At 42.3% G+C, this 23,746-nt stretch overlaps 2 protein-coding genes across 7 annotated transcripts in view; one reads left to right on the forward strand and one right to left on the reverse strand.

The window, feature by feature from the left end:
• The window catches only part of LOC119174612 (uncharacterized), a 612,314-nt gene that overhangs the window by 203,499 nt on the left and 385,069 nt on the right, over positions 1 to 23,746 (forward strand). The window lies entirely within an intron of this gene.
• On the reverse strand, positions 735 to 23,715 carry LOC142817766 (uncharacterized). 2 transcript variants are annotated; one of them, XM_075895365.1, is made up of 9 exons: positions 18,957 to 23,713; positions 18,305 to 18,402; positions 17,921 to 18,103; positions 14,585 to 14,669; positions 8,813 to 8,962; positions 8,516 to 8,728; positions 5,105 to 5,279; positions 3,587 to 3,663; positions 735 to 1,032 (listed from the first exon to the last, which is right to left on the reverse strand). In XM_075895365.1, exons 1-9 carry the CDS (start codon positions 19,098 to 19,100, stop codon positions 757 to 759), a joined length of 1,401 nt encoding a protein of 466 aa, XP_075751480.1. In that variant the 5' UTR covers positions 19,101 to 23,713; the 3' UTR covers positions 735 to 756. The 2 variants fall into 2 exon arrangements, with proteins under 2 accessions (XP_075751480.1, XP_075751479.1); XM_075895364.1 differs by having other exon boundaries at positions 8,516 to 8,962; positions 18,957 to 23,715.

Below are 23,746 nucleotides of genomic sequence, written 5' to 3' on the forward strand. Positions count from 1 at the left end.
TACTCCCACAGGAGTGACGGTTACTCTTTCCCAATACTCCTGAAAGGAGGAACAGATAGTCTTCTTTAATACTCTCAGGGGAGCAACAGTTCTCTTTGCAATTACACCGCATGAGAGCATCCATTGCTCCCTTCCTAAACTCCTCAAGGAGGAACGGATGCTCTTGGTCAATGCTCCTATGGGAGTGACACTCTTTCCAATGGAGGAACAGATAGTCCTTTTCAATACTCCCAGGGGAGTGATGGTTACTCTTTAGAAGGAGCAATGGATACTCTCTGTCAATGCTCCTATGGGAGTGACGCTTAGTCCTTCCGTATGCCCCTGATGGAGTAACAGATAGTCTTTATCAATACTCCCCGGGGAGCGATGGTTATTCTTTACAAGGAGTAATATGCTCTGTGAATACTCTCACAGGAGTAACACTTGCTCTCTCTGAGTGCTCTTAATTGGAGCAATTGTTACTCTTTCCCATTAGTCCCGCAGGGAAGAATGGATATTCCACGCCAATGAGAGCGATGGTTACTCTTTCACAACGTTCCTCATCAGAGTCGCATGCAGTTGCTCATGATCGATGTCTCTCAATGTAGTTCATTACTTGTGCGAGTGCTCTTTAAGAAACCAGCCGTCAAGCTCTCCCAGCGGCAAATGAAAAAAAGTTTTCAAGAACATGATTTTCATTAGGTTGCGCCATGTCTGGCACAGAGGCTCCAGGAGAGATAAGAAATCCACATCTATTCGTTCAAAAAACTTTATTCATTAATGGCTCAGGGTGGTCAGTGTTACGCTGACTAGTGGTGTTGGCCGTAGGCCACTCTTCACTTTAAGAGCGCGGGATAGAACGTCAAACGTTCGTTGAGCTTTTTTATCAAAAACTATATTGGTAGCCCAGTATAGTGCCATCTGGGTGGAAATTGCTGCCAAGAGGCTCTTCTCTGCAATTTCGATGTCCTCCAGCCTCACAGCAAATGCATCAGATGTCAACACATTTCCCATGAATGTGACTGTGGGCACGTAGTGCGTCTTTGTGGGGTCCTACAAAAATAAAAAAGCACACTTCAACAAAAAACTTGTTGCTTCATTATTACAACAGCTCCTTTATGTAGGAACAGATAAAACGTAATGTTTTACGGCACACTGACAAATAAATGAAACTGAAATTAATTTGCAAAGCATGCTTCCAAACTAGAAGGAACATTCTTAATAATTCATAAAGCATTCGCACTAAGGCTACAGGCTTATCCACAGTTTAGTGACTGGTCTTGTTTACACACAACCCAATAATTCGTTCTGAAAAAAAAAAAAGAAAAAGGTGTGATTCCACGTAAGATTGAACAAACCATGGCTGGTCGACCTCTTAAATTTTTTTCAGAATTTTATATTGTTGTTTGATCAGTGGAAAGAAGAGATCCGCAATTGGTTTTGCTGTAAAAAAAATTGTTCGAAGCACAGTAAATTAATAATGACGGAGAGGTGGGGTGCCACGCTTACTTGCTCTGCTGCTTTTTTCGAATTTGGCAATCAGTTACGCAAAATATAACAAAGCTACATGACTCCAATTTGTTTGGCTATATATAGGGGTACTGGCACATACAATCATATTTAGATTGTCTTTTAGAACTGCATTATCGAACTGCATTAGAACTCCATTTAGAACTGCATTATCGATGAAAATGTTATTGTAAGAGATTCCATTGAAGGCATAAAAAAATTGAGCAGGCATGGCATGCTAGCATGACAACAGAAACAACCCACAAGTAAACTGAGTGCGATAAGACCATGCAGTTTCTGGCCTAGGTGCCCTTAATTTGCAAAAACCTTGCACAAAAAACACTTTAGAACTATGTGAGCTAACACATGGCAGTGAATTGAAAAAAAAGATTGACTATATATATCAAGAACTACAAAATTATGCCTAAAAAGGAATATGCCATCAACAAAGCTAATAGTAAAGAAAAAAAGAGTTCATTATTGGCTGCCTACCCTGGAGTCTGCACAAGCGTATGTAAACCTATAAGGGGAGCCTATTTATGAAAAAAAATTAATCAAAATTAAAAATGGGCAGAAGTGCATAAAGCATGCATTCTCAAATCATGACAGGGAATCAGCCACTGTTCCTCAAATGAAAAGTATGCAAACCTCTACGTACCACCAGATCAACAAGTAATCTGGGCTTAGAGCCTAACAGGGAAACTTAATAAAAATTAGAGAAATACTGAACAAAAATTGGAAAACTGACTAAAATTCGTGATTATAATCAGAAGATGTGACTGTTCTGATAAACAGTTGATTTCCCATATTTTTGAACAGTTGCCTGTATTTTTCATGAATTGTCAACCCGTGGCGTCTGTGTGCGAGTGGAAACCATGCCATCACATTCGCCGAGAAACATGCAGGGCGCACGAGTTCCTGTCCTCTTCTCTCACTCTTTCCCAAAAGCACTGATGCTTTGCCTAGCTACTTGGCCTCGGCGGGGAGAACTGTTTGCAACCGCTGCTGTTCATACCGGTTCTAGGAACCGCAGGGGGAGATGAGCGAGTAGAGGGCCCGCATTGTTAGTGTGCCCATCTCGGGTGGGTATGACGTCACGAAACATCACCTCCTGTAGTGAACGGCGTGGCTGCTGGATGCGGTAGTAGTTTGTTAAAAACGCATTAAATTCATTATTTCCCTGTAGTTTCTGCCTGGAATGAAGGTTGTCCCGATCACTTTGAGGACCCCACTTCCAATTTGATTGAATATCTTGGTGGCCAAAAATTTGTTCAGTATCCCTTTAAGGACCATGTACCATACCATGAAACAGGAAATGGTTGGTAAAACATTAAGCTATTAGAAAACACCAGATTGGGTGAGACAGTCGGGTACTGCAGGTTGAAAGAAATAAACTTGGTGCGGCCATACAAAGAGTAAAACAAACAACTGGGGGCAAGAGAAGCAGAATGAATGCAAAAAAAAAAAGAGGAAAAGCCGAGAAGGCAGGGAATCACCTAGAGCGACAGAATTAGGGAGCTCACAGGGATGAAACTGAATCGGCTTGCTCAAGAAAGGGTAAATTGGAGATAATTTTAGAGCGGTCTTCATTCTGCAGAAGACACAAAAATAGGCTGGGGATGACGACGGTGGCACAGATGCCGTGCTTACATAGCATTACACAGGTTCTAAGATCTATGCTTATGGTGACACGAATAAAAACCATATCATGGCTCGCGATACACAACATCACATCACTGAATGCATCCTTAAGCCAGTTCGGGCTGCATAAAAAATCAACGTGCCCACTCTGGTCAGCTTGGAGTGCCAGTTCATGGCATTTCAAACAGTGGAGATACCGATTCATTGAATCCTATAAAAACAATGCAAAGAGTGGCTGACAGTGATGTAGCCTCCGAGCGGGCTACATTATGGCGGGCTTCTACTGTACTGGGTAACCTATGCATAAATGGTACGTGAAAGTCGTCTTGGACATGGCTGGTTGAAAGGCTTTTCAACAATTCACTTGCAAAAGATATAGCAAACATTTATCACAGATGGCAACTTCACAACTGCAGTTCACAGGGAAAGTAATATACAAACTATGAATTATACTCACAAATTTGCAGATGAAAGCATCCATTCTTTCCTTCACCATTGCCGGAAGGACACAAATAGCAGCAGTGAGCATCACCTCTGAAAAAACCGTGAGTTGCACTGTTTCAAAAAGTACTTAAATGCAAAAGCTACAAGCTGGATTCAAACTGCCATTTTAGCAACTCACTAGAAACATAGAGGCTGTAATGGTGTACATGACTGACTATCTTTTATGGGGTAGTCATGGTAACTACACTCAAACTTAGGAAGTATGCAGGGTCACCCAGCCAAGCGAAATTCACAGTCACGTGCACCACAGACCAGCTGGATACCTAATGTGAAGTGAGAAGGAGTAGACGTGCTTACTTACATCTACATTACTACACAACTAGTTTGTGTATTGCTATGGTGTTTAAGCAGCAGAACCTAATTCCCATTGGGGATAGCACTGCAAGACATAATATAACAAAATTTTTATCGTACCTTTAGAAGATGCAGTTTACATCTTCGTGCTTTCAGATGTGAAAAAAATTTTGGCACGAATTTTAATCCTTGCCATTGCCAAATGTAGAATGCACAGAAATAAATTGAAAACTCAAGAAAAGTATTGGAAAACACAGTGGCACCCATCTTGCCTGCTACGACCCCTTTAAAAAGACTAAAGAAATCACTTTGAACTGTATGTAAGAATGTTAAATTACCTTTTTTTATTAGTGGAGGTAGGCATTTTGTGAAATGGGAGTATTGAATTCATTCATGCAAAAATCCCATTGCAGTTTAGAAATTTTCAAAAACCGACCTCTAGTAATATTTGAGAAGAAATGAAATTCACCCACATTCAGCCGCGATACTAAAACACGGAAGAGCGTCACTGCCCTACTTCGTCAAGAATAAGTGAGCATCATTATATCGACCACCAACCAACTTCGTTGTGTGGGCGTGCAGGCTGTGCTTGCAATTAAACGCACATGGCACACAACAAATACAGAACTTTGCCTCTTCTGTAATCTTTGTTTCCAACATTCTGGTCTTTTGCTTGTGCTCATCTGTGCTTCAGTTTTGGTTCCATCATTGAACAAAACTTATTTTCTTAAATTTTATTTTATTGGTTTGAGCACAGAATGAACTGTATTTCAACCTAGCTTTAGCTGAGAAGTTCAAGCAGTGGTGAATGTATTGCACAAATAGAGGCAGTTTAAGATCTTCAGCAGCTGAGATATTTAAGCAATTTTTATTGCTTCTGTACATGAGCTCTTGAAATAAATTTATCTCTGTAATAGCTACCTGTAATCACGTCGTTGGCACTTAATGCCAGTTTCTAGGAGTGTGACATTGCATTTTCAAAACAAGTGCATATAGTGATAGACTAATCGAACGCATGCTCTGAGTCAACCAATGTAGAACTGTGCAAACAAATCTTGCCTAATACATTCAATTTTACAGCACCCAATTTGCTTGACGTAAAATCGGAAGAATGGCGCTACTGGAAGCTAGATACAAAGAAAGGTGGTAATGTTAGCGTAGAAATGTTTGAAATTACCCTCGGATGCATCTTCAGAGGCATCGACAAGAACAGCATCGAGGTCTTCCAGAAACTTTTGCATGTGACGTTTCTGTCTGGCTATTTTTACTATTTTTCCTGAAGCAGGCCCCAAGAATTCTTCCAGTTTCTCCATTATGGGCACTTTGGTAAGCAACCTGAATTCCAGCTGCACCTATAAAATTTTCATAAGGCATTTTAATGACGGTAAACCCTATAGACTTACTTGCATCTGCGGTACAACATTGCACAAGGTCACAGCACTGCAAAACGTGTAGTCAGGTTCACGATTACAGTAATATGAATAAAAATGCTGAAGATGATGTTAATCAGTTTTATGGGCTCTTGCAATGTGGCAAGACGGTTACTGTTACAAAAACAAAAATGGACAACCACACATTTGTAGCACCAAGCTACAAAAAAACTTTCATGGATTCCTCAACATTTCCATGGACAGAACAAAGCTTTCATCCTAAAAGATACACGAGGATTTCGGTTGAGCTTCGTGCTACAAATGCATAATATCTTTCCCTTTTAAGGAGTTGCAGAAGTGCTCAGATACGTGTGCAGTTAAAAAATATTAGGAAATGAGACTGTGCACCAGGTTATGAAAAAGGCTTTGAAGCATCATTTTCATACCTTGCAACAGTTTTCTGAAATGGGACATACTTTCTAAGTTTTGGATTTGCAGTGCCATCCACAGCACCATGGTGCTATGGATGTGAGATAAACTGCTAGCGAATGCATTTGAGCTGAGTATATTTATGGTTCCTTGGAACATACCAGACATTTGTTATTAGTGTGCTCAACTAACCTTGTTACTGTCTAAATTTTCTTTCTTTCTGCCGGTCTTCTTAATACCAGCTTTTTGTTAATTTTTCAAAAAGGCAAACAAAGCCACTTTCAAATACAGTTGAACCCCTTTATAAGAAATTTGTACTGAGGAGCAACTCTTGTCTTTTTATGCGGTGTTTCTTATAAGCATGGGTATCACTTATGCATTTTCTTATCAACACCTATTTCAATGTAGACACACTGCTGTCTCTTATACCAATTTCTATTTTAAATCAGTGTCTTTTATAAAAAGGTTCGACCTACTCCTACCAAGCACAAAAGGGCAATTTTGAAATAAAATGCGGAGGTTACTATCTGCCAGTTTCACAAGTAAAGTACATAGCAGGACATAATCTTCGTAAGTCCTGCCAAGGAATTCGATGCATTGAAGCAGCAAGTGACGAAATAAGCTGTTTAGCAAACAGATTACTCATTCCTGCCGCTTGGTCAATATAGCTATTGAAAATCTAGATGTTAGTAGCTTGTCGCTATGATGTAATATGAGTGACTATAGCCAAAAGTGCAGAGACAAAGGGATGTACATCAGTGACGCACCACCAGTTGTGTCATAAAACAAGTATACTATAAAATTTTAATATAAGCAAGGACAACTGCAGACTTACTGCAAAACCTTCAAAAATACTTTATGCTGCTCTGTACAGCAAGCCAAATTAACATAAATTATCAAAGCATGCACCTTGCCAATTTTGGCACACATTCGCTTTCCCCTGAATGGGTGTGCTGCATGCACTTTAGTTGTTCTTTTACAGCCTCAAAATGAATCACATAATGCCAATAAAATAGCATAAATTTACCATGTTTCTGTGGATGATGCCACTCTAACCTTCCACAGTTTAATTTGAATTTCCATTTGTCAACTAGATTGTGGCTGAGTGTGGCAATGCATGTACTAGAGAATAGCTTTAAGATGAGCTGGCACAGGAGCCATTTTTTTAGACAACTGCTTTCAAAGTCACTATTGCAGGGCATTCGGCCATCTCCTACAAACCACAATGACACAAAACAATGCCAACAGTGATATGTTGTAGCTACCAAACATTGGCAAATAAGGCGACAATCTCGCAAAGGTATCGTGAAGTAGTGATCACTTTGGCTGCCGTAGCACTAGACTTTCTACGGTATTACACCAGGCACTCGAACAACTGACTGATTGTCATGAGTAAATGCACCAGGCAATGTTGCAAGTTTTATTTGACCCTTTTACTGTCACTAATGTACCAGTAAGTTCATCTTGCATTCACAAATTAGTGCTGAAGCACTAAATTGGCCTATTTGGCATAATCCTAGTGATTCCACGATTTCTTGAATCAATATACAAGACTATCAACAAAAGCACATAGATACTTCTTAGCATGGTTTCCATTATGTTGCCATGGCATGATGAACGTTATTTATAATTTTCCCCCGACATATATTTGACGTTTACTTGAGTTTCCCTCAACATATGTTTGAACACATAACCATAGGCCTGCACATGGAAAGCGGGTCACAGGGGCCAGCCTAGCTCACCTAGTCACCTAAGGGAAGGGGGAGCAAAAAATCTTCCCCATACGTAGACTTAGTAGGGTTGAGGGCCACTGCAACGAACCTTTGGCCCCCTTTATGGGGAACCCTGTAAACGCCTATGCATTCACGTTTCAGTCAACAAAAATGTTATTAGTAAATGACAAATGTGGATTCTGGAACGTGACAACTAAAATAACTATATTTGCTGGAAATGCAAATTACCCCAAACTAAAACGCGACAGGCGACTGAAAAATTCTCCAAACAAATCGGCAGAAAAAGAAGCCCGAATCCTCCTGTTATAAGCAGAACTGGCAACTCTAGATTACAAATCCAAGAGTTGCTCTGCTATCTGCCAAAGGTTTGCAGTTGTTGCTTCGTCTTTTATATTCTCTTTGTGCGACTTCTATATTGCGTCAAGTTCAGAGGCACTCTCCATTGCTTCTTTGATGAACTGAAATATTACTCAAACACTGCTTTCACTCGCTTCATGCTATCAGTAGTAGAAAGGATGTTGTATCCCCTTTCTGCCCCATCTTGACGTCACAACAAGCGATTTCTGTGTTTCGAGCTTCCCTGATATTCCCTAAACAAGCAGACTCTCGGGTTGTGTGTTGGACAGAACCACGCAACAGTAAAAGCAATAAGTGTAAGCAATGAAATAAACCATACAGCTCAGCAATGCTAAATTATTTTCATTTTTCCTGTTTTTTCACATCTTAGGTGTACTTTTTACACTTTAATCAAAAATGTACATTAGGGTTTTACTGCATTCTTGTTCAAGCCATTGTACATATGCATCATGTTAGCATAAAGTGAACAATTCAAACAGTCAGTAAATAACATTTCAATAGTTTATATCAAATAAACTGCAGAATAAAAATTTTGAAAAGCTTGATGAACTAATAAAATACTTAGAACAACTGTACAACAAATAATTGCAAAACAAACATCTCAAGAATGGATGGATGTGGCCGAAACAGCAGAGCATGCTATTTCCCTGGGCACTTTTTAGCCACTTTCGATTCATGAATGCACACTGAAAAACTTACGATGGAGCCGATTAAAAGAGCAGGGTACTTCTTAATGATGTCATCAACAGATGGGCTGTCTTGGGACACCCACTCCCTTCTGCTTGGCAAAGTTCTGCTCATACAGTCCTCAATATAGGCCATGTCGGGCCTGGCCTTTGCAACTTCTTTCGTCATTGCCAAAACGTGACCAGCAATGGTCTCGGCATCTTCTGCGTCAGCCAAGACAGCTGCCTGAAAGCACAGATAAATTTTGTTGGCCAGATGGCAAAGACAAACCTGATGTCTGCAGGGCTGTGCAAAATTTGAAATACGTACACTAGGCCTCTCAGTGCGCCGAGGAGCAGTGCACTCGTCCTCTGTAGGCTTCTTCTTCCGCGGAATTCTTTCTGTGTTCTCCTTTGTTAATGCCTTCATTTTCTTCCTTTCATATTTGGCTTTAAATCTTAGAGCTTCTCGCCATGAATCCTGTAAAGCACGAGAGAGTTACTAAATATGTTATTTAAATAGGTAACTGCAATCATGTGATCATGGATCGCCTCACACACAAAAGTATGACTGGCAACAAGTACAAGGAATGAGTGCCACTGCAGCAGCTGTCATCACAGTTTGGTTGAGTGAGATCACATAATAAAAGTATTTCGGAAAGTTGTTATTGATTCATCCCTTTTCTTTTGAAAATAAACATTGCTCTAATCAATAACTTATAACAGAAAATATGAAAAAAGAAATTTACCTCCCCGGCACTTCTGTTCTGCTTTTGTTTTTATTTTTTCTGACCCCACAAGGGTACTTATTGAGCTTAAAGGGAAACTACACTGAATGTTCTGCTTGTAACTTCATTACTGCAGTTTAAGTGATTAATAATGAGAATAGATGGTGATGATGCCAAGAAAAGTATAGATGATGGTATTAAAAGTAATTGTAATGTAAATGTGACAAAAGAAAAGTGGACGAAAAGATACCTTGCCACTGGCAGGTACCGGCCCAAAGGCCTTTGAATAATGCGTCCGATGCTCTACCACTGAGCCACAGTGGTGGTCATCCCCCCATCCACCTTATGGGTATACTATATGTGTATTTAAACGTGGGAGGGTCAGTCAGTGTTGCCCATTGCCACTACAATGAGTGTGGAACACTCTTCGATCCGTGCCGGTGGCAAGTTATTTTTTCGTTCACTTTTATTAACATTTACATTACAGTTACTTCTGATAGCATTCCCTATACTTTCCTTGGCGTTGTTGTCTGTTAGTTCTTGGAATAATCTGTTTACAAAAAAAATGAGCCCTTAAGTTTACACTTCTTTCCTTCATTTCTGCAGTTTGTAGCTTTGTGTCTGGACATCCCAAAATTGAATCATTAATGCTCAAATGCATTGTATAAATAATGCTAGCATCACTGAATTAGAACAATTTTATGTCAGTTCAAAATGCTCCCCTAAATACCAACAAGCAACCAGTGTCCGAGAAAGAGAGAGTGCGAGATAATGTGCATTTAAGCCATGGTGTTGTTCTCAGTTATAAAAACTGGGCCCCATGTGTGATAAACAATGAAACGATGCCAGTGCTAAATATGTGCCCCCTTCCCCCCAGAAAAATAAAAAGAGCAATCCTGGCCGAAGCAACAACTACCACATTGAGAGCAGCGTGACAAGACAGCGTGGGGAGGTGACAAAAAATAGTCCTTGCCAGATTTCAGTTGGTGTATTGTGCACGCGGGCACTGCATGACATCTTGTGATGTTGACAATACTCGCTTTTCTTTCGAAACATCACATGGAGCTCTGTCTCTGTCATATTAGTGGTGATGTTGCGAGTTGATGCAAACTCAGATGCGCACTCTTGCTTACTTTGAAATTAAATTAAAATATTTTAACGGCAACATTTCTCGCTAATAATCACTAAGAAGTGCTCACGCATGCAGGACTATCGCACACATGCACCTGAGTTTCAAAATTTGGTCTCGGGGGTATTTTAGGCGCATAATTATAACTTCCAACACTATGTCTGCTCTGAAATCGGATTCTAGTGCACAAAATATTTTCAAATAGCTTATGCCAGAACATGATTATTGTGTTAGAGCATATTTAAGGGGAGACGTGGCAATGGGAATCGTAATTTGGTCAAAATGTTCAGTTTTTCAATTATTCTTTTCTGCAATCCTGAGACCATGTGTCACATCATAGTGTGATTTTAGACCCAAATAAGCAGTAAAAGTTGAGAAACAAGCATTTCACTAGTGGGATGTCGTCAAAAAAAGCTATGTGAAAATTGGGCATAGCAAGATGCAAATTTGAAGCTCTCCCTTGGCACAGTGCCACCATATTGGCATCATAAAGAGGACAAATTGGAGCTCTAGATAGCCACAAAGATGCATTTCTCCAATGAAAAATAAAGCCAGTTTCCTTCAGAGTTCCATTCTATCAACTTCTAGCTCCAAAATCTTTGGGCTCCATTTTCTCAGCTTTCAATTTTTTGAGCAGTTGCTGTCAGTCATCCCTATGCCATTTCACAACAAATTAAGCTATAGCCATTCCGTTTTTTGCACTTAGATTCTCAAACATGGGTGAGTGCGGTAAAGCTGTCCATATTTGTGTACACATCATACGGACTTTTCTAATTGGCTTTTTATAAAAGTTGTTGGTAAGACAATATGTCTGGGACATTAAAAAAATTTGTGTGCTTATTTAAATATTAAAAATAAACCAATAGCATTATGGCACAAAATGAAGCCTTGTGAATATCCTTATGCAAAAATTTTGACAAGCTTATGTCTAATTAGCTAATTAATATTGGGATGACAATGAGAGTCTATCAAGTGTTGTAACTCAAGAGGTACATTAGATAGCTCAAAACCGATTCCAGTTATGATATCAGCACAACAAATGACATCTGCATGCCGAATTTCATCCCTTTGGCCTCATAAATAAAGATAATTTTCATTGCCACGTCCCTTAAAAGGGCTGTGACAACAATTTTGAAGTGCAGTTATTTTTTTTTTTGCAATAGCTTTCTGGTGGCCAATTATTCATACCACAGTCCATTGATTGCTGCAGTTCACAACACATAAGTAGTGTGCTTATTGTCAGCTAGTTGCACCTTCAGTTTGAAAGAGCTAAGAGAACGACAAGCCGCCGGATGCAACTAACACCATCTAGCATGTGAAATGGCACACACATAGGTCGGCAAAGATGAAGAGCTCACATACGCTCACTCATGAAATATATTTTGCCCTTGGGACTCGCTCGGACTCAGAGACACCAAAACTCAGACTAGCGCTGTTTATCAGTCTCAGTGAGCCAGTGAGTCCATTTGCATGCAATTGACTTCCTTGAACTTTGTGTCAATGCTGTTTACCACTAATATCTCGTGTGCTCTGTGCCTTACTTGACACCTTTCGATCTCGTTCCTTGAAATATGAAATATTAGCGATCGCAACTCGGTGAGAATATTTTTATTGAAAGAGATGACTCACGTGAAATATTTTTATCGAAAATTTCTAGGAATCCCCACTGCCTGTTGACTTTTCGATAGCTCACACCTCTGATCAATAAATATTGAGCTGGCGTGCAAATGCTGGTGCTTTGAAGTACTATGTGCGAGTATAGGCCTTATGCAAAATCGCTGCCATCTGTCCGCCGTTGTGTGCATAGCAGCTATGTTAGAGGCTCCACATGGCGCAGTACACACAGGCTCACGTGTGTTTACGTAGACGTATCGACGAGAGGCGTGTATTGGCCCATAATCGCAATGGCAACGTATTGCTGCGTCTCTTGCAGCACACATAGAGGAACTCTGAGTGCTGAAGAGAAAAAGGTAAGCCGTAAACTTTGCCCCTTGTTTTTTTTTTTTTTTTCCCCAAGCTGATGGTTTTTTTAGCATGAGCTCCGGCTACTGCTCTCGAAAATACGTGTTTGCATTCTCCTTTCTATGCAAGTAAGACGAGCCATAGCATTTGCATTCGTGTTCCCGAAAATTGTTGCGTGCCAAGGTAAGGCAGTTTTTGTAATGTTCTCGCTAGCAACCATTTACCAAGTGACGGAGAAGCTTATGTTACACGCTGAAGTCACCTTTATGCAATTAACTTCATCACAGCTAATTGCGTGTGCCTATATTTCGTTGATGTGTTTTGTTTATTATGTTTGGGTAACGGCACATGCTCAATTAGAAGCAAGTGCATGCCATCGGTTAGTGGGATGACTTGCGCATGACTGCGTACATTTTTCAAGCATGCGATGTGCTCAGCACATGCAATGAAACGTAGGCACACACAATTAGCTGTGATAAAGTTCGTTGCATGAAGGTGGCTTCTGCATAAGTGTATGAGTCGCCTTAACTTGGTAAACAGCTGCTAGCGGAAACATTGCAAAAACTGCCTTGCTTTGGCATGCAACAATTTATGGGAACACGAATACAAATGCTATTGCACGTCTTACTTGCATAGAAAGGAGAATGCAAACACGTATTTTCGAGAGCAGTAGCCGGAGCTCATGCTAAAGAAACCATCAGCTTGGGGAAAAAAAAAAAAACAACAAGGGGCAAAGTTTACGGCTTACCTTTTTCTCTTCAGCACTCAGAGTTCCTCTATGTGTGCTGCAAGAGACGCAGCAATACGTTGCCATTGCGATTATGGGCCAATACACGCCTCATGTCGATATGCCTTACATATACATACGTCTATGTAAACAAACCTTCTTTCAAATTTTTTTGGGACATGTGCTAAATGTGCATATATTTACAGCAACCAAAGGAATAAAGCCAGTTGATAGTTTGCGCTCTTTCCGTTTACGCTTTTTTACTTCCTGTGTTTGTTCGATTGTATGTGCAACATTACAAACCACAGACATGCACCAACTCGCCCAGCAAGAAGTTGTTCTTAGTACTGGGATGTTCCTTTTTTCTTTCTGCACTTCACCACTAAATGAAAAGCAGCCACTGTGGTGCGGTGAGCACAGTTTGAATATGTTCTACTTTTTAGTGCTCACTGAAAAACACAGTGCATACACACTAAGCCCTTGTGGTGCCACAGGCACACATATGGGCTGTTGCACCCCATCACCCATAAGCAAGCACAAATTATTGTTTTAGCATATTGCGGGACTTTTTTCCCTATAGCAGGTGTTCTCTCTTCTGTGAAGACATGAACGGCACCATATCAGGAGATCAAAAACGAAGCACTGATGCAAGATAGCTGCTATAGAGCACCTTCATTTAGCGACCAAAAGAGGAAAACTAAGCTGTTCCATGCACCTCAACTTTTTTGTTGAAGGGACACCACCTTTTAAAGATTAAGATGGAAGAAAAACAAGACAAAGCTCACAACACCTAAGCGAAATCACCACAGCCATGTTGTTTGGCATGTTGGCGTTCCTTACACTGCTCCTCATTACTCACTAAACCGAATGACACTGCTTGGTTGTTCCCTTTGTAAACGGAATGACCTGCAGGCTCACAACACATGTTCAACATCACCTGCTGCACCACGACTCAGCTAACTAGAAAAAAAGAATGGTGCAGCACATGCACTTTACATGCTGTCTTGCAGCGCACAAGCATTTTTGGACTGCGAACAATGCTCTTAGTGATAATGCATCGTCACATATGAAGCTCTCCCTTAGTTTCATGGAGGTATTTAATGACCGAAAACGTAGTGGATTCTGACTTCTTGGTAGACTCACTTGATGGTGTGAAGGCAGTGCAGCTTTCTAACATTACCTTTCCTCACATCATGAATACGTATTCATGTAATAAAGTGCCGTTGCTATTTTTTAATTTTTACTTTTTTAATGAAAATGCAATGATTCCAATCAGAAGCAAAGTTAAGCCTGCAGATTTATCATCACACAGGGACCTTGAGGGCGAGCAGCATTTCACTATTGAATGTTGCATCGGCTAATCATGTGTAACTGCCTGTCCCAATTTAGAATAATGGCTTATAGAACAGGAGGAGCCATGTTCAATTCTGAAATTCTTGCAGAAGCTATCTTTTTATTGTCAATGACTGATTTCGCTTCACTGTTGGTCCTTAAAAGCAGGCATTTATTAGACAAGCTTTTCAGTGCAATCAATTCTGCAATAATATGTGAACTCACATAGCCAGTCCCCGCTACATCAGCCAAGTTAGGAAATCTGGTGATCAAAGCCCGTGCTGCCTCTGTGTACAATTTCCCAGGGTACCTAGCAGGAAAAAATATTTACAAAAGCAAGAATGTAAGTTACTCACTAGCAGACCAAAGCTTTATCGAGAGATCGATAAAGAAGAGTATGAGGGCAAGAGCCCCTTTGATATGCAAAGAATAAAAATCGCAACAGTTACAATTGCAATGGCATTGCATTTCTAGAAAATAGGTTGCCTTTAGCCAAGTTTCTTTGTGGGTAATAACTGCAGAAAGTATGGCTAGAACAAAACATCAGAAAGGCATTTTTGGATAAGTAATTGATTGATATCTGACGTTTAACGTCCCAAAATCACCATATGATTATGAGATACGCTGTAGTAAAGGGTTCCCGAAATTTCGACCACCTGGGGTTCTTAACGTGCACCGAAATCTGAGTACACGAGCCTCCTGCATTTTCGCTTCCATCGAAAATGCAGCCGCCGCAGCCGGAATTCCATCCTGCGACCTGCGGGTCAGCAGCCGAGTACCTTAGCCACTAGACCACCATGGCGGGGCATTTTCAGATAAGTAGAAATCCAGTGTATGTACAGTTGACTCCCGATAATTCGAAGTCGCTTAATTGGAATTTTCGGTTAATTAGAAGTCAAGAGGTGTTCCCGTCAGTTTTGTATGCAACACCATAGAAAAAAATGCTCAATAATTCGAAGTTGAAAGCCCACAAGATTGGTTAAATAGAAGTTATTTTTTAATCTAGAGCCTCGAGGCAACCGTTAGTTTCAATAAAATGCGCAATTTTTCAAGTGCCAGAACAACTACCGCACTGCTGTCGTCACCATCGTAGCTGTCCGCAGCGCACTGTTGTGGACATCGTCGTTGTGCGCAGGGCCACAGTGCATGAAGCGGCAAGATTGTTCAGTCAGCACCGGCGTGTCGAACGTCGAGCTATCCCTTTCACTGTCAGTCTTGTTCTCTCGTCTCTGCTTGTGTTTCGTTGACTGTGTCAGCTGCGCGTCGCAAGTTATTTCCTCGTGTTCGGCTGGCCACGACGTTGAATAATGGCAAAACGCGGCTCGTACCGAACACTTGATCTGGCGATGAAAGAAGTCCTGAAAGAAGTAGAGCAGGGAGGCCTTGCCAAGCAAGACATTGCACGGAAGTACGGCATTAAGCCTAACATGCTCTCGAATTTTATAAAAAACAAGCAATCAATAATGGATGCTTTTGCAAATTACAAGTTTAAAATGTCACGGAAGCGAATGCGCACCGGCGCCTACCCGGATTTGGAGAAGGCGCTGCTGATTTGGATCAGAGAGGCACGCAACAACAAACTTCCTCTCAGTGGTGAGGTCATTCCAGCGAAAGCCTCATCTCTTGCGTTAATGTTGGACATCAACGACTTCGCTGCATCGGACGGATGACTGACGCGCTTCAAACAGCGCCATGACCCGATTTTCAAGAGCGTGTGTGGAGAGAAGGCGTCAGTCGACCAGGAAACATTTGCAGCATGGAAAGCAGAGAATCTTCGCGGGTACCTTGAGGAGTATCAGCCGGAAGACATCTTTATCGCAGACGAGACTGTGCTTTTTTATCGGTTGCTACCAGACAAGACTGACGTTTAAAGACGACGACTGTGCTGGCGATAAACGTAGTAAGGAAAGGGTGTCTGTTATGATTGCCGCAAACATGACTGGCACTGAACGATGTCGCCTTCTTGTGATCGGGAAGGCCGCTAAGCCTAGGTGCTTTAAAGGCGTCAGGACCCTTCCTGTCGACTATGCTTCTAACAGAAAGACGTGGATGACGTCCGACATTTTCAGGGACTGGATAAGGAAACTGGATCGGAAGTTCGCATCATCGAACTGCAAGGTGTTGTTCCTTGTCGACCAATGCAGTGCCCACATGGACGTACCAGCCTTGAGTGCCATCCATCTTGCGTACTTGCCCGCAAACATGACATCTGTGTTGCAGCCCATGGACCAGGGCATAATCAAAAATGTGAATGTCCTGTACAGGAAGCATCTCATCGAGCGCATGATTCTGTGCATGGATAAGTCCTCGCAATACGAGGCGAGTTTAATTAGTGCCATCCACATGCTAGCGCGAGCGTGGGGCTGCGTGAAGAATGAGACCATCGCCAACTGCTTCAGGGCCTGTGGTTTCGTGGCAAATTCTTCGGGAGAGGCTTCTTGTCCGCCGGTGGAAATGCGAAGCGAGCTTGACGACAGCATTGTTGACGCCGCTCTCGGTGACAGCAGCTTTGACGTCGTCCTCGGTGACCCCTGCTTTGAAGATTATGTCGCCGTGGACAGCACAGTCAAAACGTGCGGTGCACTGACGGACAGCGAGATTGTGCAGATTGTTCGGCCCCACGAAAGCGTTCATCAAAGCGACGACGAAGATGACATTGAAAGCAAGCCACAACCGAAGGCTGCCGATGTAGCTGCGGGCCTCGCTCTCGCGCAGCGGTTTTTCACTTGGGAGAACAACGCTAAAGAAGCACTTGGGCACATCTACGCCTTCCAAAACCTGCTTTCCACTGCTAGATTCGGCAAACAGAAGCAGACGAAGATGACCGACTACTTTTCGTAAAGAACTGCCGGCTTTGAACCTAATAAAGATGCCATGTTTTTGTGATTTCTGCCTAATTGGAAGTTCGTTTAATTCGAAGTTTTTTGCGGTTCTCGGGAACTTCGTATTAACAAGAGTCGACTGTACCAACAATGCAACAGGCATTGAAAGGCATCATAGAAGCATCTATATTGTTCGTATACCTGTTGTTGGGTCTTATACAAAGTTTTCAAGAGTCATCACAGTTTTCTGTGCTGGCTACCACAAGCAGGCTGAAACCATGATCTTTTAGCTCATTAAAGAATGTCAGTACAGATATGGAGGGGGCACTGGCACTACTTTGATGCCACTGTTTTCTACTCCTTGCATTTGAGCGAGACTTTATGCAGCATTCCAACCAGCTGGTACCTTGAAGATAGTGACCACAATGATGTAAACAAAAACAATATATATTTAATCACGGGAGGAAACAAGTGGGCATTGTGACTACTCCATGGTTTGTCACCAAGGGGTCATGCTTCATTGAAGCTTCCTTCAGCTGCACAGATGGCACTATGACATGTCAGATATTTTTTCTAGCATTTGAGTGCTTTTTCTGCAATTTTTTTTGTTTATTCACCATGGATGTCCCCCCCCCCTTTTTTTTTAACCCACGAGAGCGGGTAAAAGATGAATGTGAAGAAAAGTTTCAAAGCACTTTCAAACAGGATATTGCACAGTATCTACGTAAATATTACTCACATGTCGTATAAGTACAAGTCATGGTGAAGCCACTGTAGTACTCGAGAGCGACCTACGAAGTACTGCCCTGGCTGGTGGCATTTTACCATCCAGGCAATGTCTGGTGGTACATCTGGGAGGCAGTATGCACCGGTCCGTGCTGGCTGTGACGGCTGTGCAGACTCTTCCAGAACATCTGCTATCCTGTAATAGCAACACAGAAACTGCATTTTGTCAAGCTGTTATGAAAAACCACCTCACCCTTTTTTTGTTACAACTACCAAGCTAAGAGGCTTATCCAATTGAGAGGTCTGTTTTAAATGAAAACTTTAGCCACCGTTTTTCTCAAAGCAGTGTGCAACAAGCAGCTTGTAAGTGTATTGCTAAAGATGCAAAACTACTCACCGGACTTGGCTGGTCAGTCGGACTTTTATTCTCGATTTATTTTCGATCACGTCCACTTCTGTAATGTCGACAAAAACGTCGAAGTCTTCGTCGAAACGCTGGAAAAATAAGAATGCCAGAACTCAGAAGGGCACTACATAACACACGGATAAAAAATTTGGAAGTGTCATGGTTGCAATGTTGGCCAACAAAGACCTGCTGTTGCCACAAGCATTCGTGCTATTTACATGTCCCGAATTCCCGCCACAGCAAGTGAAAAGCGCAACATTTAACTGTATTTAATAAACACACTAAATAAATTTGACTACTGCCAGCGTCGGCTACACATACACGTGCAGCCTCGCTAGATGCCGAACACTACTGGAATCGACACCTAGCGCGATCTCGAAGTAGGATTCCCTACTCAACAAAAATACCTTCCACGTTTTCTACGATTAAAGAAGTGAGGGGTAAATTCGGTGCAGCAATGATTGTCATCGAGGCTTAAATTGGGCGAAATTTAGCAATAACATGTAACTTAGCGCTGTCGGGTTTTTCTATAGAATGGACGAAGCAAAAAGATGCAACACAAAGCTACAGTAATCGATGACAAACGCTGTGGCAACCACTGCAGCACGACGACTGTAGAAATATATAGAAAGGAAGGACTCACCGTCAAGCCTATGGCAGAGGCGTCAACTTCTGAGAACATGTCCAACCCTTTCAAGTGTTCAATTAAATCCCGCCCCGTCCACGGCTCGTCGAAAGCGACGGCGACATTTCTGTCGCCGTATGTAACGAGGCACTTCGATTGCATGGGGCGACAGCGGCGCAAGACAAAGAATCGTTTTTAAGCCAGCCGCGGCACATGCACTCGCTCAAAAATTCATGGCCCCGCTACGCACGTGCCTCCTCGTTGCAGTTGATGTTGATGGCGCAGCGGCGGCCGATGGATGGATGGATTGATATGGCTGTACCCTTTAGATCGGGCGGTGGCTGACGCCACCTAGCCGGAATACTTAGTGAACCACAAACTAGAGTTATCTTTTTTTTTTCCTTTAAATAGTGAAGTTAAGGTCTGGTACTTTACAGTGACAGCGACGTCACACGGCCATAATTTTTTTAAAGTATGTTTTAGTTTAAAAATAAACAGACAGTTTCTTATTCCAACCGTTCCAACCATAATGCTGTCTAAGGTGCCTTGAAGTGTTACTATTTGACAACCGTGCTATTTGACCAACCTTCTCGTAACGCGTTTTGCTATGGCGCCTGCACACATTGAATTTGGCATGATCATGGGCACGCTGTACCACAGTATTAAATACAAATCAGAAGCCGTAGCAGTAGTGCTAATACGACTGCTGATTGAATTATGGTCCCTGGCAGTATATTCTAGGGGCCACAATTCACTAATAGATCTACTGATTTTTTGAAATTTCCGCCGATTCAGTGTACTGCTGTTCGGTCTTTTTTTTTTACAAAAATGAAAGGAACTTCCACTTTTTTTACTAAGTATTAATTAAGACATTAATGTGTTACTACCAGTCAAACAAGAAATTTCTTTCATGGTAAAATTCTCAAGCTAAGCGCTACTTTTGATTGACGAGTCATACACCTTCATACAGTAATTATTACAGGAAGCTGCTCTATGTTATGAGCAAATATCGGGAAGTAATGAGACAGCGATATGAACGCACACCACACCCAAAATCCACGGAACCACAAACAACAAATCTGGCTCTCGGGCAAGTATCGTCTCTGGAATAAAAGAAATGCGTGCCACTAACCCCATCGAGTAGCATGTTGTATGAGCCAATTTCTCCTCGGCGACAAAGCAAGGCACGCTCTATCACTGTAGTGATTTGAGCAGTCTGGTCTTGCTGATCGAGATATTTATCTTATCGCTGCCTAGCTCCTTGTCCTCTCTGAAAGCTTCAGCTAGCCGCTGGCTCTGAAGCCTAAAATATTGCACCTGAGTCCACAGAGAGATCAGGAACTTCAGCTAGGAAGACCTATATGCTTTCTAACTGGTTATTAAAGCTGTTATTTGCAAAGATACAGGACGACATTATCCAATGGACGCTATTTGCTATGGCCTGTGATTTTGACCTTGCGCACATGACACATATATGACTTCCACCACATCACAGATTTAACATGCAGCAGTCAGTGCTAAGCCGAATAAACATAACACGAGGATCAACACAAGTGCTTTTAGTGTGTTGTTTGGTGTAGCCGCATCTGAAACTGAACTGCGCATGTGGTGCATTATTCTTCTTCACATTATTCGGCACACTATTCTTCTTCACGACACCTGTCTTCCAATTTCGTTCACGAAAGCTTAATGGAGCTCATCTTCCTAAATGCGAAACATTTCTTTGCCAACTGCAGGCACTTCAAAACGTTTCTATCTATCGATCGATCGTACGTCTGAATGTTCTCGCGGCCCCAAGCTGTTTAAGGATGTACTTGCTTGGGCGAGTTGGTAGCTATTTACTAGTTGTTACGTTATTGCGCACCGCTTATGACGAACACTTGGAGTCAATGACTAGACGGACACAAGCGCAATAACACGGTATTTTACGCGGTGCACAATAACGTAGTAACGCCTGTTTAACTTGGTATGGAGCAAAATTGGTATGAAAGGATAAGAGAGAACATGAGAGCGTGAAAATGCTGTCCCGTACGTACGTGGTCAAACTTGTGCGCGCCACAGGTGATAGTTTATATCTACCCCGGATACGGCAAGGACAGACATCGTAAACTGACATCGACAGCGTTTACCCGATGAATATAAAAAGTAAATGTCAGGGTCCCAGCAGGAATTGCACCCTGTCACAGAGCCACGTACGCCATGTCTTGAAAATGCTCTGGAAAAAGACACGATGCAGGTGTAGTGCTGGGGCAACATCAGTTCTGTGTGGTTGTAGTGCTAGTTATCTAATTTCATAAAAATTCAATAAACATTATTTGTGTACTCCTAGGGTACGTCTATGTTACAGGCGCCATGTCGCGTTAACGTCAATTGTGGTTCCAGTGTTCACTCTGTTTTTATAGCAATGCAAGAAACATTACATTAGCGTTACGTACGTATGATATCCGCATCATCGCACCGTGAGGTGCACTTCGTTTCAATAATGCTGACGTCTGCGATCTATAAGTGCTGACGTACTCTCGGAATGTAATAACATAAATTACTCAGTGTAATGAGAAGTAGACGCCAGTGTAATGGACATTCCTGGTCTGCCTACGATATGTGTCCACAGCTACTCGTAACGCTTGCCTCACCCCCCTCCCAACCCCAAAACAGTTGCTGGCCGGCTGCATGCGAGTACAAGGCTGTAGGTATCCCTTGTTTATATATCCTGCTCACGTACGGCTCATGTCGGGGACATTTCCTTTACTATTTGTTAAAAAGTGCAGTTTTATAAAAATGACCTTTATAGGCGCTGAATTTGGCATTCCTAAAGCGAGAGCAAATAGCGGAATAAAGAGATCTACTCATTTTTCGAAGACATATTCTAGCAGTGTATAGGTGTTCTGTGTTCTAGCCACTTTTTTTTTTTTTTTAAATGTGTCGTGGCAACACTGAGCCACCTTACCCATCCTTACCCGTGTTCACTGCCCGCGTGTGTCCAGGCGTTGTTCACGACGACTACAGCGTTCGTTTGGTTCCTTCATCCGTGCTGCAGCAAAAAGACAGCTTCTTTATTCTGCTTTCAGTGGCGTGTTTCTCCTGACTCGTATTTTCCATGTGCCGGATGTCTACTATGATGAACTTATTCACGTTCTCGCCTGCTAATCTTACGAACACCTAGGACGTGTGGCTTTCCAGCGAGCAATGTTCTGGTGATTTGTGGTTAGAACTATGAATGCAAAGTACTGTCCGAGATGCCCGTTTTTCTCTTACCAGCTGGTAAGAGTGATAACGCACATAGGGTTAGAGCACAGCGGAGAGCCGAACTTCAGCGTGATATGCGGCATCGAAGGCTGCGCCAACACGTACACGAACTTCTCCTCCTACAGATCACACCTGTATCGTCACCACTCAGCCGTGCTTGAAGAAAATGGCAGCAATTGCCATCAGCGGTCGCTCGAGCGCCCAAGGGATCGACGGAGCACTGAACTGCCGTCAAGCGAACAGCTTCGGCACGAAATGGACAGTGCGGATATGCACAGTGCTGAAATGAACGGCGCCGAACTGCCAATCTTTCGCGGCGGTTATTCGCATAGGAAAACTCCTGTGAGGAATTTGCAATCACAGCAGACTGCAGCTCCACGTGACCACTTTCAGCGCTTTCTGGAAAAAGTTAAATCCACCATATGGGATTTCTTTTTTTCCATCACTACAAAACACAGCTTGCCACATGCTGCAGCTGTGAAGATATTTGCCCAACTGAAGGAGGTGTTCGAGCTTGTGCTTAAGGCTTATGGTAATGAATTTATGAATGCAATGGAGACATCAGTGATGGGTCCTGAATTGCAAAATCTTCTTGGCTGTTCATTTCTGCCTGACCTGTTCAATGGGATTGAGAGTAAATGGAAACGAGACAATTATGTGAAGGAAAATTTCCCTTTTGTACCAGCTGAAGAGCATTATGTCGGTGAGGATGCAAACTATCATTACGTCCCATTGCCAAAGCTTCTCACTGTACTTTGCCAGCTCCCGGACATTGCAGCCCATTTAAAATCACCTGTAAATATTGAGAGGCATGAAACCTCTGTGTACAGAGATCACACAGATGGCCTGGTGTTCAAGGAACACATGCAATCTATCATTCCCGAGGGCAGCACACACACAATTATTCTTCTATTTTACACAGATGAAATAGAAGTTGTAAATCCCCTCGGAGCTAAACGAGGAAAGCACAAGATCCTGGCAGTGTACTGTAGTTTGGTGAACATTCATGCCAGGTATAGGTCACAGATTGACAATATTTATCTGGTCATGCTTGTGCGCTACGCATATGTGAAGACTCATGGTCTAGGCCCTATACTACAGCCACTGCTGGATGACCTGAAGGCAATGCACAAGGAGGGCCTCGTATTAAGTGTGCAAGGGCGTGAAGTTAATGCCAGAGTTATTGTGCTTGCATTTTGTGGTGACAATCTGTCCCTGAACCGCCTTGGCGGGTTTTCCTGCTGTTTCAGCAATGGGCGAGTTTGTCGATTCTGCATGATATCCTCAAAGCAGCTAGCACAAAAAACGCATGAAGACATGTGTCAAGCACGCACATTAGGTAGGCATGAATTGCACCTTGCAGCTGTAGCTGTGAACACAGCCAACAGACGTCTGTATGGTGTCAATGAGGCCTCTCCCCTGCTCCAGCTTCCCTATTTTGATGTGACTCGGCAGTTGCCTCCAGACCTAATGCATGACATATTGGAAGGTGGTGCAGAATCCGTGCTTCGGCAAGTTTTAAGATCGCTCTTATCTAGTAGGTTGCTATCCAAACAGGATCT

This window comes from Rhipicephalus microplus, chromosome 5 (genome assembly GCF_043290135.1).
Source record: "Rhipicephalus microplus isolate Deutch F79 chromosome 5, USDA_Rmic, whole genome shotgun sequence".
NCBI classification, from domain to species: Eukaryota; Metazoa; Arthropoda; class Arachnida; order Ixodida; family Ixodidae; genus Rhipicephalus; species Rhipicephalus microplus.